Raw genomic sequence first — 13,557 nt, forward strand, 5'->3', positions numbered from 1 at the left:
AAAAATACTCCAGCTTACGATTCTCAGTCTGTTTGCTTTTTCTGCAGTACTGTTGCCTAGCAATCATTTCCCATCCTGTACCTGTTCTCAGTACTGAGCTCCATGCTTATTTCCACACCCACTTCTTCCCTCCCCTCCAATTTATAAAGATTGTTTTGAATTCCAGTCCTGCCCTTGTAAAGCTTAGGGTCATCTGCATGTTACATTTCTTCTTTCAAATATACAGCTGGATCTGCTGGAGGCAGAGTACAATAAAAGGCCTGTCACCAAGTTCATTTCCCACACCTGGGGGATCAAACCACGATAAACACTGCTGAAGTTACACACTATAAAATGAAGCAAGTAAATTGTGAAAAATCATTTATTGTCCTAATTTCAACAGTCAATAACCTTAATTTTATGCTCAGAGATAAAAGATTACAAAAGTGTCTCATATGGGTAAGTATTTTGTGAGGTGTTGTTTTAACAGTCTCAGCTAAAAGCATCATTGCAGATCAACACGCGTTCCAAGTCATAACTCACATTGTACAAGCTGAATACAACAAGCAATCATCTTCTTTTTCCATCTCAAACAGGGCATAGCAACTTTGCCTCCTACAAGAAACATTTACCAGGTCAATAAAGGCAGCCACTGCTGTACCATGAGATAGCTAAGGTCACTACCAGTATTCCAGCATCACCTGTAGTTCTTGTCCCAGACACTTCTTGTTGTAAATTCAATGGCATCCAAAATAAGCACTTGTTACCTCTGACATTCACATTTTGTCATTAAAATTAACATTAGTGCTTCTCCAACTGGACCCTCTAACATCTTTTCCTCTTGGGGAGAGATACTTCTGAAAGGAAATAAAAAGATTTTTGTGACAAGCTTGTCAAACTGTCTTCCCTCATGCAAACGATTAAAGTAGAATTAATTCTGCCCAGCAAAGGAAACTGATCAGGTGAGCTCTTGAGATTCCCTCCCAATCCCTCCCCCATGGTTTTAAATAGGAAAAAACATCTTTTTAGATTCTACAGCACTCTATCATTCAAAATATCAATTAAAATTCCATTGATGAACAAAATACTGTACTTCAAAACTTATTCAATCTTGAGAGCTTTCTGCTCCTCGTGAACACCTTTAAGATTTCATTGTGAAATTCGCAAATGGAATGCTCACAAAATTAAGCACAAAATACCTCAAGTGATTGCTTATGGGTATTTTTAATGCTTCACAATCTGATGGCAAATTCTGAGAAATGAAGAATGTTCCCAATTCAGAAACTTTTTGTCCACAACAACTTGAAGGAAAAGTAAATAAAGTACAGTACTAAACACACCATTATGTCTTCAATCTGACCATTTAAAATTGAGTGAATTCACATTGTCTACAAGCAAGATGATCAGAGAATGTAATCTCATTTCAGTACTACAAGATGCTGTTTCGCTTTTGGCTCTTTGCTACAGCACAGTAGAGAGCTATTAAAAAACAAGTCACCGGTTTGTTACAATTTCAATCATTGTACCTTCGTCATCCGAATTCTCTTCTTCTGCGATTATTGGCATCCCAATATACTGAGTTTCAGTTTCCTTTGCCACTTGCATTTCACCTGCAGACAAATATTTTTTTTTGATGAAAAACTGTCAGCTTTTTTTTTTTTGCTTCTGCATCTCAGGTCCAGCAGTTATAAGACTGTTCACCTGCCACTCTCTTGAATTTCTAAGTCAAAGGCTGTAGAGAAAAACCTGTTTCACAGTACCTGCATATGGCTCACCAAACAAACCTTCAATAACAAGTAATTAACACTACAATTTTAAAGCATATTAATCACAAAACGTCCAGAGACAATTCAAAATGCCCTTATGCTTCTTCAACACTTCACCTACTGTTTTAAAGTGAAGCAAAAGCAACATTGCCTAATGCCCGTATCTGAAGAAGGATTAATTTTCTCAGTAACTTTTCTTCTAGCAGAAGGTAAGCAAGTCAGAAAACAGAGATTGGAACTCTGAAATGAAATCCCTGTCTTCAAAATAAAGTTCATTCAAAACTATTTTGCTGTTTGATTTCATTTACTCTTTAATAAATAATAAATCAATCTTAAATGGCAGAGCAACTTCTATCGGTTTAAAAATTGGATATCAGAAAGAAAATTTCCTTAAGAGAAGTAAATTCCCATGTTTTCAGAACTAGGAGACAAAGAAATCCAAAGAGTCTCAGACACGCATCACCACCCCCACCCCCCAAAAAAAAGGATGCATAAGCAGGGTATATGCAAATACCTAGAAAGTAAAAGTGTGCCAATCTAGATAACATAAATGATATGACAGTAAAATAAATCAATGAATCACCGGTCAGTTCAGATATGCCAAGGAACAGCAACACCAGACAGGATCTCTTCAACAGAGACCTAAGTTGATGGCTGATCTTCTTCCTCACCTCCTCTTCTGATCTAGCAAAAGTCCTCTCACACCAGGTCTTATACTTATCTCATGTCAAAATGAGTCAGTCCTCAAGTTCTGAGACTTGATTTCTTTCAGAATATATTTACATAAATGGTAATACCATACAACAAGAATCCATACAAATGGCTAATCCTTTAAGTTGTTGGTCTCAGCCTCATAATTTCAAAAAACTTCACAAATAAATGAAATTAAAAATATTAATTTGGCAGTTTTGGAACAGGTGAATCAATTTTTTGTAAAAACTTCTGTTCTGAGGTAGAAAGGAGTTTAAGTCTGATTTTTTTACTTCTAAAAATGTTCACCATATCCTCGCTCACCCCACTACATTCTGTTCGTACTTTCTCTATAGGCATTTTCACTCTATAGGCAGCCATTCTTGTCAACCACAAAATTCTATCTTCTCCACAGCACTCAAGAGGAAATTACAGGTATTTGCATTTAGTATTCCACAATATCACTTGTTAAAAGTTTGAAGTCTTTTTCTGACTACATTAAGCAAGGCCCTTTACAGAGCACATACAGAGACATCCCTTGCTGCTTATATTAGTATAGATAAACCAGAATGATATCAAGTACAAGCAGTTAAAAGTATTTCCTTCCAGGGCGCATTTGAAAGCAAGAAAAAAGTCTCAAAGACTAGACGTAAGTACCCTGTACCGGTTTTAAAAAAAAATTGCTCCCTAAAAGTGTTTTTATTCCTAGCTAAAATTATTATGCTCAGGAGAAATCAAACAATTACAGAACAGAATCATAAAAAACAAGTCACAGGTGTATAAACCCAACCTATCCCCCCATTCCACCCCCATCAGGAAGGGAAACCTTAAGTCTAGTTATAAACTAAAAAAACCTAGAACTGTTATAATGTAATAACTGCAACACTGAAATCAAGGAACCTATCTGAAATCAGTTTTGGTACTACATCAGTTGATGACAAAAGATTTGTATTCACATGGAAGCACTAAAAATTTCAGTAACAAAAGAACAAAGTAAGTAATGAGTATCAGGTGGAAGGAGAATGACTGATGTGACAATGCAGGTACTAGTCTTACAAAGCAATCATCATCATTAAGACATCAGTATCATTTTCTCTTCAGAAATATTAAAGGATATTCCTTCCAGAGCTCAGGAACAGAACAGGGCAAGGTTTAAGCTGGACTTGGTGAAGATAGTATGAACTATCAAAATTATCAGATAGGCCGATTTTCATCAAAAAAAGATAGCTTCATAAGTACAAGCTATCTGTCATAACAGCTAGACACATCTTAAGCTACAGTATGTTTGTTATACAGCAATAGGAAAAATTTAAGACACTGCCACACAGCACACGCTTTTCCAAGGTCATGCCTTTGCAGGGAAAAATTGGCACGACTATGTATGAGACTTCAGATTAACAACAAACTGCACGTACTCTGGTTGTCTTTCTACCTAACCAGACTGTGGAAAACAATAAAAAATGTTTAGTTACAATACTGGTACTGCAAAACATTTCTTAAATCTTCTGCCTCCAATGATCAACAGTAAAATTTAACCCGTCTGCCTCAGCTAGCAAAGCAATGGATATATTTTTGCAGTCTCTCCAGGTTCACAAGCGTAATGGAGAAATACCTTTGATTTCCAAAGAATCTCTTCTCCTTGCTGGCTGTGGTCTCTTACTGGGTTTTTTACCTCGGCTTGGAGATCTGCCATAATTTGATCCTGATTCAGAAGATTCTAATCTTACTTGACGATGTCTTCTGGATTTGGAAGCCTAGAACCCAAACATACATACGAATGATACAAAAAAGCTAAACTTCTCCAGGCAGATATTACTATACATCACCCAGTACCTTACAAATCAGCTAGGACCAAAGCATCAACTTCCACATCAAGGTGGAAGAGGGATGGAAGGGGAGGGAAGATTCCCACTAGTTCCTGTTCTTCAATTTTAACAGTACAACACCCTTCTGTGATTTGATGGGTGTTATCACTTAAAATTCAGGAAACAAAACATTAATTTATTTTCAAACTATTCCCTGTTGGTATCAACCTACACCATGTGGCACACTGCTGCATGCAAGCAAAAGGAACACTTCTGAAAACCGCTGCACCATAAAGGCTCCTTACTGTCGTATTTTGCTTAGGTGCCTAGAAAACATTACTACTGCACATTCACAAGTCTGGACTGTTACACATTCCGGAGCTCTGTTTCATTTAATAATGCATTTTTCAATAAGATTTTAATAAACAAGGCAAGTTGTAATGTTTCTCATATGCCTGCTATAAAAAAAGACAGATCAAGAATATTTTTAAAGTAGCAGTTATGGAAACAATGTTTCCAAGAACTTCCAACTGATTTTAAACTCCTGAGTTCCATTTTCACAAGCATCTTCTGAGATTCCAAGATAGTAAGCTTCAAGGAATTTGAGCAATTAAAAGTACTTGAGAGTTTATTCAATCTACTTCAACAGAGCGTAGACATTAGAAGATACCTTGTAAACGAAAATCCCCCAAGCACAGACCGTATCTGCACTGTTTCCATAAATCTAACAAGAACAGTATGAGCTTTGGGTTTCCTCAATGTATTAGGAAAACCAGAACATTTAAAGGTTGAATTACAGAGTACAATTTTAATCCACTCCTTTCTGACCCAGCATTTACACTAAGCTGGTACTTACAACTGTTCTTTAAAAATAAATACATCCCTATCATCAAGTTTTATACCTACCTCAGCAACTGCAGAGTAAGACTTGTATTTGATTCTAGCCAACGCATTTGCCCTTTCAGAACCCTGCAAAGAAACAAGTGATCAGTCACAAAGTTCTCTTATTTTATTATAGCACTACTGAAATGAAATATCACATCAGACAATCACTTGAGCAGTATCTCATTACAGCTGTAATTCTATAATTAGCTCTATATCAGAATGCTGCCAAACTGTTACCTAAAGAAAAGAAAAAGTTCAAATTTCATTAAAAAGGAAGAACACGTTTTCTGTTGCCTTCACTGTTACAAAGCCCAGGGGGAGAAAATCAGATTTGAAACTTCATACCTGTCCTGGTTTCAGCTGGGATAGTCAATTTTCTTCTTAGTAGGTAGTGCAGTGCTGTGTTTTGAATTAGGTGAGAGAACAACGCTGATAGCACACAGATGTTTTAAGTTGCTAGGTAATGTTTATACTAAGTCAAGGACTTTATAGATTCTCAGGACTTGCCAGGAGGAGGGTTGGAGTGGCACAAGAAATTGGGAGGGGACACAGCCAGGACAGCTGACCCAAACTAGCCAAAGGGATATTCCATACCACTGAACATCGTGCTCAGTCTGTAAACTGGGGGAAGTTGGCTGGACCTGCTGATCACTGCTCGGGGACTGGCTGGGCACCCATCAGCAGGTGCTGAGCAACTGCACTGTGCATCACTTGCTTTCTTTTCTCCCTTCCCTTTGGAATTTGTTCCTCTCCCCTTCTCCCTCCTTTTCATTATATATTTTTTTTCAATTAAAAATTATTCTTACCTCAACCCTCAAGTTCTACATTCCTTCCCAATTCTCCTCCCCATCCCTCTAATGATGGGGTAGGAAATGAGCGGCTGTGTGGTATTTAGTTACCAGCCAGGGTTCATTCAAATTCAAAGTTGAAATAAGCAGACATGCACAACGTGACAATTTTGTAGCATAAAAAATGGATACTGCACTCAGCTGAAACAGTAGGAACCATAAAGGAGTTTGCCCAAGAAAATACAGCTCCTTCCCCTCCTTACCTGAAAGAGAGGTTTTATGACAAGCACCTAAGAGCTATCACAGCAGTGAATGCTCACAGCTTAACAGAAAACAATGTGTTTCAAAAACAAAACCAAACAAACAAACAGGAAAAAACAGCCAGCCCCACCAGCTATTCCTGGAACTTACTCTGACACTACTAAGGCTTGACACTGCTTAGCTTGTGATCTGAAGACAAAAAGCTAACAGATTTGGCCTGTGCAATGTAACAAATGAATTCACTTTTCCTACCTCTGATTCTAGAGGTCCTTCTTCCTTTTTGTCTCGTATTTCATCGGTTTCTTTAGCACTTAGGAATAATTTCTGGGGAAAAAAAACCAATGTATTTTTTTAAAAATGTCTGTCATATAAAACATGTAAAATCCAAGAACTGTGAAAAACCAAGGAAATATTTACACACATGCCTATCTTCTCCATCAATCTTACACTATGGCCTTTCCTCGATCCAAGAATAAGTGTTACAGAGGTGTTTCATATGGTCATTCTAATGCTGCCCTAAGTTGTTTCTTCCAGGACTGACCTCCCAGCAATCATTTATGTTATCACAGAGGCAGTACCACATACAAGCCCATGCCTCTCCCCCCACACCATAACTCTGCCTAGGGTTTTACTCATTCCATGTCTCCAGTGTTACAGTTCCTTCTACTTAAGTCTGAGATTTATCAAGTATGCTCAGAGGTAATTACACTAAGAAAGACAGTTCTTACATGTTCACACCATCTGTTAAGTTGCCACAGTGTAACGGTTGATATTACCTACCATTCTGTTCTGCTGCCATTCCTGATGTTCCAAGGTGATGTCTTTAAGATTGACTACAAATTCATCTTTTATCAAGCTCAGGGCATTGTCTGGCTGGGATCTGTCAGCTGAAATGATGCACTTCATTTTCTGATAGTGATCATGAATATTCATCAGTTCCTAAGATAAAAAAAAGAGGCTCTTTTCAGGGGGAAAAAACACAAATTCCAGCAGTAAAGCAATATTCGCCCTCTACGAAGAAAACCAGAGTTACACAAACCATTCCAAGGAGACCACTGAACCAGCAGGAGTGTTAGAAACGTATTCTGCTTAGATCAGTTCAGTTTTAGGGAGCCTACCAATACTGCTACCTAGCACTGTCCGACCAGTCCACCAAGCAAACTAATGACGAAACAGATTCTTGCGTCTTTTAAATAAGGAAGTCTCTGATACTGAAGATCAGCGCTCATACAGGTCTCATTCTGATATGGTGGTCTATTTTAATCTCTTTGGAGGAAGCATTTTACTTCCTCCTTTTGAGGAAGCAGGTCTTCTCACCCTACCATTTCACAGATTACTGATTTTTGTACCACTGTAGTCGACCTTACTGATGGTAATGAAGAATTTACAAATACATGTTTGCTAGCAGCAACTGGAAAAACCTGTAAACAAGCATCTATTACTGAGTCATAACGAGCAACATAAGAACCGATACCTGGTTTGAATTACTCGGTTTTTAATAAAATCTATTATATATTAAACAAACCCAAGTTTTAAAAGAAGGAATAAAAGGTTCAAGAAGGCTATAAACTTGCAGATAAGTAAATTCATAATACCACAAGTATCAAGTCTCCAACTGCAACCTGCAGACTTATCAAAACAAACATGCTTCCCCTACCTGCCTGCAGTCTTCCCTTTTTCTCCGCCTAAAAGACAACTAACCATTTACACCCTTCCCTTCCCCTTTTACATCTTATAGAGGCAAATGCACAAAACATTAGAGCCTATTTCAGTATTGATAAAGGTACCACGTTCTTCCAAAATAAATAAATTCTGTGTTTCTGAGTGTTCGGTAAAACTACAGGCTATTACCCTTGTCTGCATTCTGTGAGAAACCTTACAAAGGACAAGACTGTGCTAATAGGAGAAGTTACAGCTCTTGGACAACAGAAGAAGAAAAACAGAACAAAACAAACCCCACTCACTGATTAATCTGTACTTTAAAAGCTACCGTACCTCCAATACATCATTAGTGATGAGGCTGTTTACTCTGTTACTTGGGTCCTTAAATTCTTCTTTAAATGCACTTTCCTGAATCTTCTTCTTAGTTCTGTAGTTCAGCTAAAGCAAGAGACAATGTTTTGTAACCTAATAGCAAACTTAAAATGACATAAAGGTCTTGAGAATCCTTACTGCATATCCATCGAGAGATGCTAAAGACATAAAACCATCTCATCAACAATAGCATGCAGCTTTACTGTCAAGTGCTCAGTCAGGACTTTTCAGAAATTATTCTCTAATGAAGAATTTAATTCAGCACCCAGACTCATTTCCACAAATGGTTAAGACACCTCAAATCTAATAAGAAGATTAGATACTGAAAAAAATATTTTCAGGTGAGAAGCATGCTACATTCAAACATCCTCTAACTCAGGGGTCCTCAAAATACAGCCCGCACGCCAGATACAGCCCCCCAGGGTCCTCAATCCGGCCCTCGTATTTACAGAACCCCCCTGCCCCATCCCCACTGGGGGCTGGGGGGAAACCCAAGCAGCCGCAGATGACCTCCTGCCACTTCATCCGTGCGCCAGCCCCCTGTTTAAAAAGTTTGATGACTCCTGCTCTAAGCTTTACATCACATACCTATACATAAAGCAAGACATACTACATTTCAACACAGCCTCAAAGCTAAATACATGGGTGCTGTTGAAAGCTGAAGGTATTTAATTAAAAACGCTAAGTCATTAACGTAGTAACTCACTAGCTTTGGCATTGCTGTGAAATGGAATGCTCTGGCAAATCGCAGTGTCCTAAAGATGTATGCTGCGTCATAATGCTGGGAGTCTATCAGATCCTGTTGAAATTTCTGGATTTCAGGCCAATCCTTGAGCGCGATTCTGATCTGCAACAAAACAGTTTACATTTTGTTATACAAGCCTGCACATTTCAACAAATAAAAATTAATTCAGCTGACTACAGTGATCATGTTATACTACACACAGTTCTTGGATATCTAAGGTGTAGCATGTCACACGATCGCAGAACTACAGAAAGGATCCTACTCTAAATTTCATGCAGAGAAGCTTATTACACTGTTGCATTAAATACCCTCACTGAAGCTTTCTCTGCCAGCAACAAAGAACACAAGTAACTTTTGGCATTTGAAAAAGTTTATTCTTCACATTCTGAAGTGTCTCTAAACCAGTACTCACCTAGAAGACTCCCATTCACAAAATCATTAGGAAACAATACTTGTACCATGATCTGCTGCCAGTGAGATGCTCATAAAAGTATCTCTCCCTTATTTGCTTGCTTTTGCTCCTCTCATCTCCTCTGCCCACTTCATATTCTCTTTACCTAAGTTAGCTTCTTTGGTAACTCCTGTACTCTCTAACAGTTGCTGTTGTTAAAGGAGAAATTCACACACACGTGGGTACTGCTGGGCTTGCTTTAATCACAACTCAGTTGGGCCACCACCTCAGTGAGTGGCAGAAAACAAAGGGATACAGCACAGCTTATGGACATTTATCAAATCATTAGTCAATGCCCAAAGTTTTTAGAAGTTTCCTTTAGTTTTGTCAGTTCTACAAATCCATCAACTGATCCCTGTCCCAGTTGATTCATCTATTTGGTTCCTGCCTCTGCCTCGGTTTCAAGGTCCTCCTCAGATTATGATCTTCTTTCTGCCTGCTTTTAACTCACACAATCCTTCAAGCACACTTAGTCTTTGAACAAGCAATTCCGATTTACATATACTAATTTTTCTGAAAACACCTGCATTTCTGAGAGCACCTGTGTACACAAATTGATCATCTATTATTTTTCTATTCTTCTACTGATTAACTTGACAAAGTTTTAAGCCAGCCTTGGATTAGTACACAAGGGACGAGGCCTGGTTCTGCCATTTAGCAGCTTCAGCACTTTAAATTTCTTAATTCAAAATACATTTTCTTTAACAGCTATATAGCAGTGGGTTTAAAATTGCCTAAATTCATCTCCATAAGAGGTCTTGACTTGTTTGAAGTCAAGATATGAGATATAACGGCATCGTTGCAGACTACTCAGAAACTCTGGCTTCTTATTTAAAGATTTTTGATTCAATTGTGCATATGCACATAACATACATCACACAGCTTCCAAGTAAACCACTTCCTGCAGTTACATACCAGTCAGTCTCCTGTCCCAAAAGCAACAAGGAGGTGTCACGTCATTCAGGCATTCACCTTTTCAATCTATTTACTAATTCCACTTCTGGTTAACAGGAACTGGAAGTAATTCAGCCAGTCTTCATTCTTTTTAAATTCTAAGGAATAACTGGGGCTGTAACCGAGTTCACCCACAGCTGACAAGCACATTCTCTGTTACCATGTTGAAAGCTAGTCTTCTGCATTTTTGAACAAAGAGCTACAATTTAGGAGGCATATGCAATATTTTAGTGACTACCACCGAAGTTCTCAAACCCAAAGGTATTTGAAAGGCTATCTTTATCAAAGGGACCATCTTGTTCTAAATATTGTTATTTTAAGAAAGTGAGAGGAAACGGCCTGCCCATCTCGGATGACAAAGTAAACAGAGGTATACTGTATATCTTAATGTCTAGTATCTCCTGAGAATAATAAAACCTCAAGGACAATTACCTTTTGTTTTGGCTGACAAAGCTGCGTGTTATAGAGCCCATATAAAAGGTACAGAGCACCAACTCGAATCTGGAAAGCGTACGGGGGCAAGAAGTACTGCTGTGCCAGCTCCAAAGTCTTCTTTGTGAGCTTATTCCTCTCCAGAGCTCTAATTCTACCACTAAAGTAAACAAAAGAAAGCATGTTAAAGCAAGTAAATATAAAAGCACAGGTTTTACAAAAATCCACAATGCAGAAACAAGCTTTATGTATTTTAAAATGTATTATCATAGTTCTGGGAAGTCTTCAAAGACAGCCAGACCTTAAGTTCTCACACAGTACTGCATGAAATTCTCTGTATTAAATTAGATCTAAAGTGAAAAATTCCATGTGCCACAACCGCGTTTTTGATCTCGTGAGGCCCGTACCCAGCTCCCCGAGGTGTCAGTGTCCCAGCTTATCAAACAACCCGACCAACATTACCAACGCACCAAACAAACCCAGCTTACACCTGCTCCTCAGCATCGCACAGGGGCCGGTGCCCACTGCCACCCACCCACCAGCCAGGCAGCCCCCCCCAAGCCCTGCCCCGAGGGAAGCAGCGCTCACCAGCACCCCCTTCGCGGGGCAGGCTGGGCGGCGAGGAGCTGCAAGCCCTGAGGGGGGAAGGCTCAATGAACTGGGGGGGGGGGGGGGGGCGCCCTGAACTGGTGAGGGGCGCCCTGAACTTGGGGGGGGGGGGGGGGAGCGCCCTGAGGGATGGGGGCGCGCTCCGAGGAGGAGGGGGAACGCGCCCTGAGGCGGTGGGGGCGCCCTGAGGCGGGGCGCGGGGGCCGGCCGGGGCCGGTACCACCCGAGCGGGCGCCGCGGCGGGGCGGCCGGCAGCGGACAGGCCGCGGCGGGGCGGCCCGGACCCCTCGCTCACTAGAAGATGGTGTGGAACCGGCGCTCCCGCCACAGCTCAGCGAAGCGCTCGAAGCGGACAGTGTCGGCCTCCCGGAAGGCGCCGAGCAGCTCCTCACAGTCCTCCTGCAGCCCCGGCACCGCGCTCATCCCGCCGCCGCTCCGCGCCCGCGGCGCCTGCGCAGCTTCTCCGCGCAGCCGCGCTGCTCCTCCAGGGGGCGGGGCTTGGGCCCTGGGGGCGACCCTGGGGGAAGCCCTCGGCGGGGGGGGGAGCTGCTGCCCTTGCCCCGGGGGTGCTGTCCCTCTGTCCCCCCGCCGTGGGGGCCGGGCCGCGGTCGGGGAGAGGAGGGGGTGTGCGGGTACGGGCGGGAAGGAGCGGCTGCCGCTGTACGACAACCCCCGGGAGCCCGGGGGCGCCGGTGGGGCCCCGGCGCCCCCCTCCGCTGACCCCGCAGCACCCCCGCAGTCCCGGGAGCGGCAGGGCCTTCCGGGGGAAGGGGGGCCCCGCGCTTCGCGGCCGCGCAGCCGTGACGCGCCGCCCCGCCGCCCCCAGCTGTGCCCCGCCGGGGCTGCCGCGGCCCCAGCTGCCGAGGGCCCCGTTGCCGCGGGAGCGGGCGGCCGGCGGGGGCGGCGGCTGCGGGAAGCCCCGTTCCCGCCCGAGCGAAAGCGGCGGGGGGGGGGGGGGGGGGGGAGGCGGCGGCCCCCCCCCCGGGCCAAGCGCGGCGTGCCGCCCGCTCCCCGCATGCACGGCCACACGTAGGCGGCCGGGGCGAGCGGGGGCCGCGGCTGCCGAGCCGCACGTAGGGTGGGTGGGTGCGGCCTCGCCGGCGGCGCGGAGCCGGGCGGCGGGGGCTCTTCTGCCCCGCGCTCCGCCGCGCACGGAGGGGCGAGCGGCCGCGGCGGCGGCCGGGGAGAGCAGCGCCGGCGTCGGAGAGCCCCGGTGCCCCGGGTGAGTACGGACCCGCGGGCCAGCGGCGGGCGAGCAGCCGGCAGCGGCTCGGGGCGCCGCGAGGCGCGTTCCGGGGGAGCCGCTTTCGGTGCCGCCGTACCCGGGCGGCCCCGCAGCCCTCCCGCAGCGCCCGGGAGGTTTTAGGGACAGGGGCTGGGGGCTCCAGGCGACGTCGCCCGAGGGCGGAATCGCCCTTGTAGCCGGGGCTGGGCCGGGGGGGCCGCCTGCGGTGCCGCGGGAGCGGGGCTGGGCGGCGGCGGTGGCAGCGCCCGGGCGGGGTCCCCGGGCCGGGGAGCGGGTCCCTGGGCCGGGAGGGGTCTCCGGGCCGCAGAGCGGGTCCCGGCCGCTGCCGCGGGGAGCGGGGCCGGTGTTGGGAGCCCGACCCCGCGCTGGGGCAGCTTTAACGGGGGAAAGCGGCACGCAGAAGTAGCGGGCGCTGCGTGCTGCCTCCTGGGGGATGTAAACCTGCAGGAGTCTGGCACCGGGACCAGCTTAACAGTTCACGTTCCACTTTTTCCAATAAGCTTGCGCTGCAGAATGGGTTTTTTAATTCTGCCGGCTCTGGTACCGTGATGTTCTCCCATTCACCATTAGTATCTACTAATTGATCCAAAGGTTGCTCCTTAAAGCCGGGTGCTTATAGGTGTCAGCTCCTACAATGAGAGTAGCTTCCACAATGCTTCAGGCGTGAAAGCATCTTCCCATATTTATTCTATTTCCCAAAAGGCTGCTGGAATCCAACCTTTAGCAGCCGTTATAGATGAGTGGGAAATGAATGAGAATCAGCTACCCAGCTACTGAAGCACTGCTGATGGCCACTGTCATTGATGATGAGAACAGAAGCATTAGCAGAGCTGTAACGTACGCACTGGACAGGTTTTAGCAGTTGCAGGGCGGAGCGGCACCTGCTGGGCTTTGGTTTGGCATCCCCCTAGA

The 13,557-nt window shown here is 44.3% G+C and overlaps 1 protein-coding gene and 1 long non-coding RNA gene across 4 annotated transcripts in view; one reads left to right on the forward strand and one right to left on the reverse strand.

Moving 5' to 3' along the window:
• Positions 1–347: 347 nt before the first annotated feature.
• SNAPC1 (small nuclear RNA activating complex polypeptide 1) lies at positions 348–12,191 on the reverse strand. Of its 2 annotated transcripts, XR_008733275.1 has the most exons (11): positions 11,695–12,191; positions 10,791–10,950; positions 8,915–9,055; positions 8,170–8,274; positions 6,955–7,113; positions 6,427–6,498; positions 5,147–5,209; positions 4,048–4,189; positions 1,506–1,589; positions 681–836; positions 348–594 (listed from the first exon to the last, which is right to left on the reverse strand). XR_008733275.1 is itself a non-coding variant. In XM_055716940.1 (10 exons), the coding sequence occupies exons 1-10, from the start codon at positions 11,820–11,822 to the stop codon at positions 805–807; spliced, it is 1,086 nt and encodes a 361-aa protein (XP_055572915.1). In that variant the 5' UTR covers positions 11,823–12,191; the 3' UTR covers positions 348–804. The 2 variants fall into 2 exon arrangements, 1 of the variants encoding a protein (XP_055572915.1); XM_055716940.1 differs by having other exon boundaries at positions 348–836.
• A 188-nt stretch (positions 12,192–12,379) lies between these two features.
• Positions 12,380–13,557, forward strand: part of LOC114015355 (uncharacterized) — a 31,672-nt gene continuing 30,494 nt past the window's right edge. For both annotated transcript variants that reach the window (XR_008733084.1, XR_008733085.1), the window contains exon 1: positions 12,380–12,621. This is a non-coding gene — a long non-coding RNA (uncharacterized LOC114015355). The remainder of the gene's footprint in view (positions 12,622–13,557) is intronic.

This window comes from Falco cherrug, chromosome 7 (genome assembly GCF_023634085.1).
Source record: "Falco cherrug isolate bFalChe1 chromosome 7, bFalChe1.pri, whole genome shotgun sequence".
In the NCBI taxonomy this organism is placed as follows: Eukaryota; Metazoa; Chordata; class Aves; order Falconiformes; family Falconidae; genus Falco; species Falco cherrug.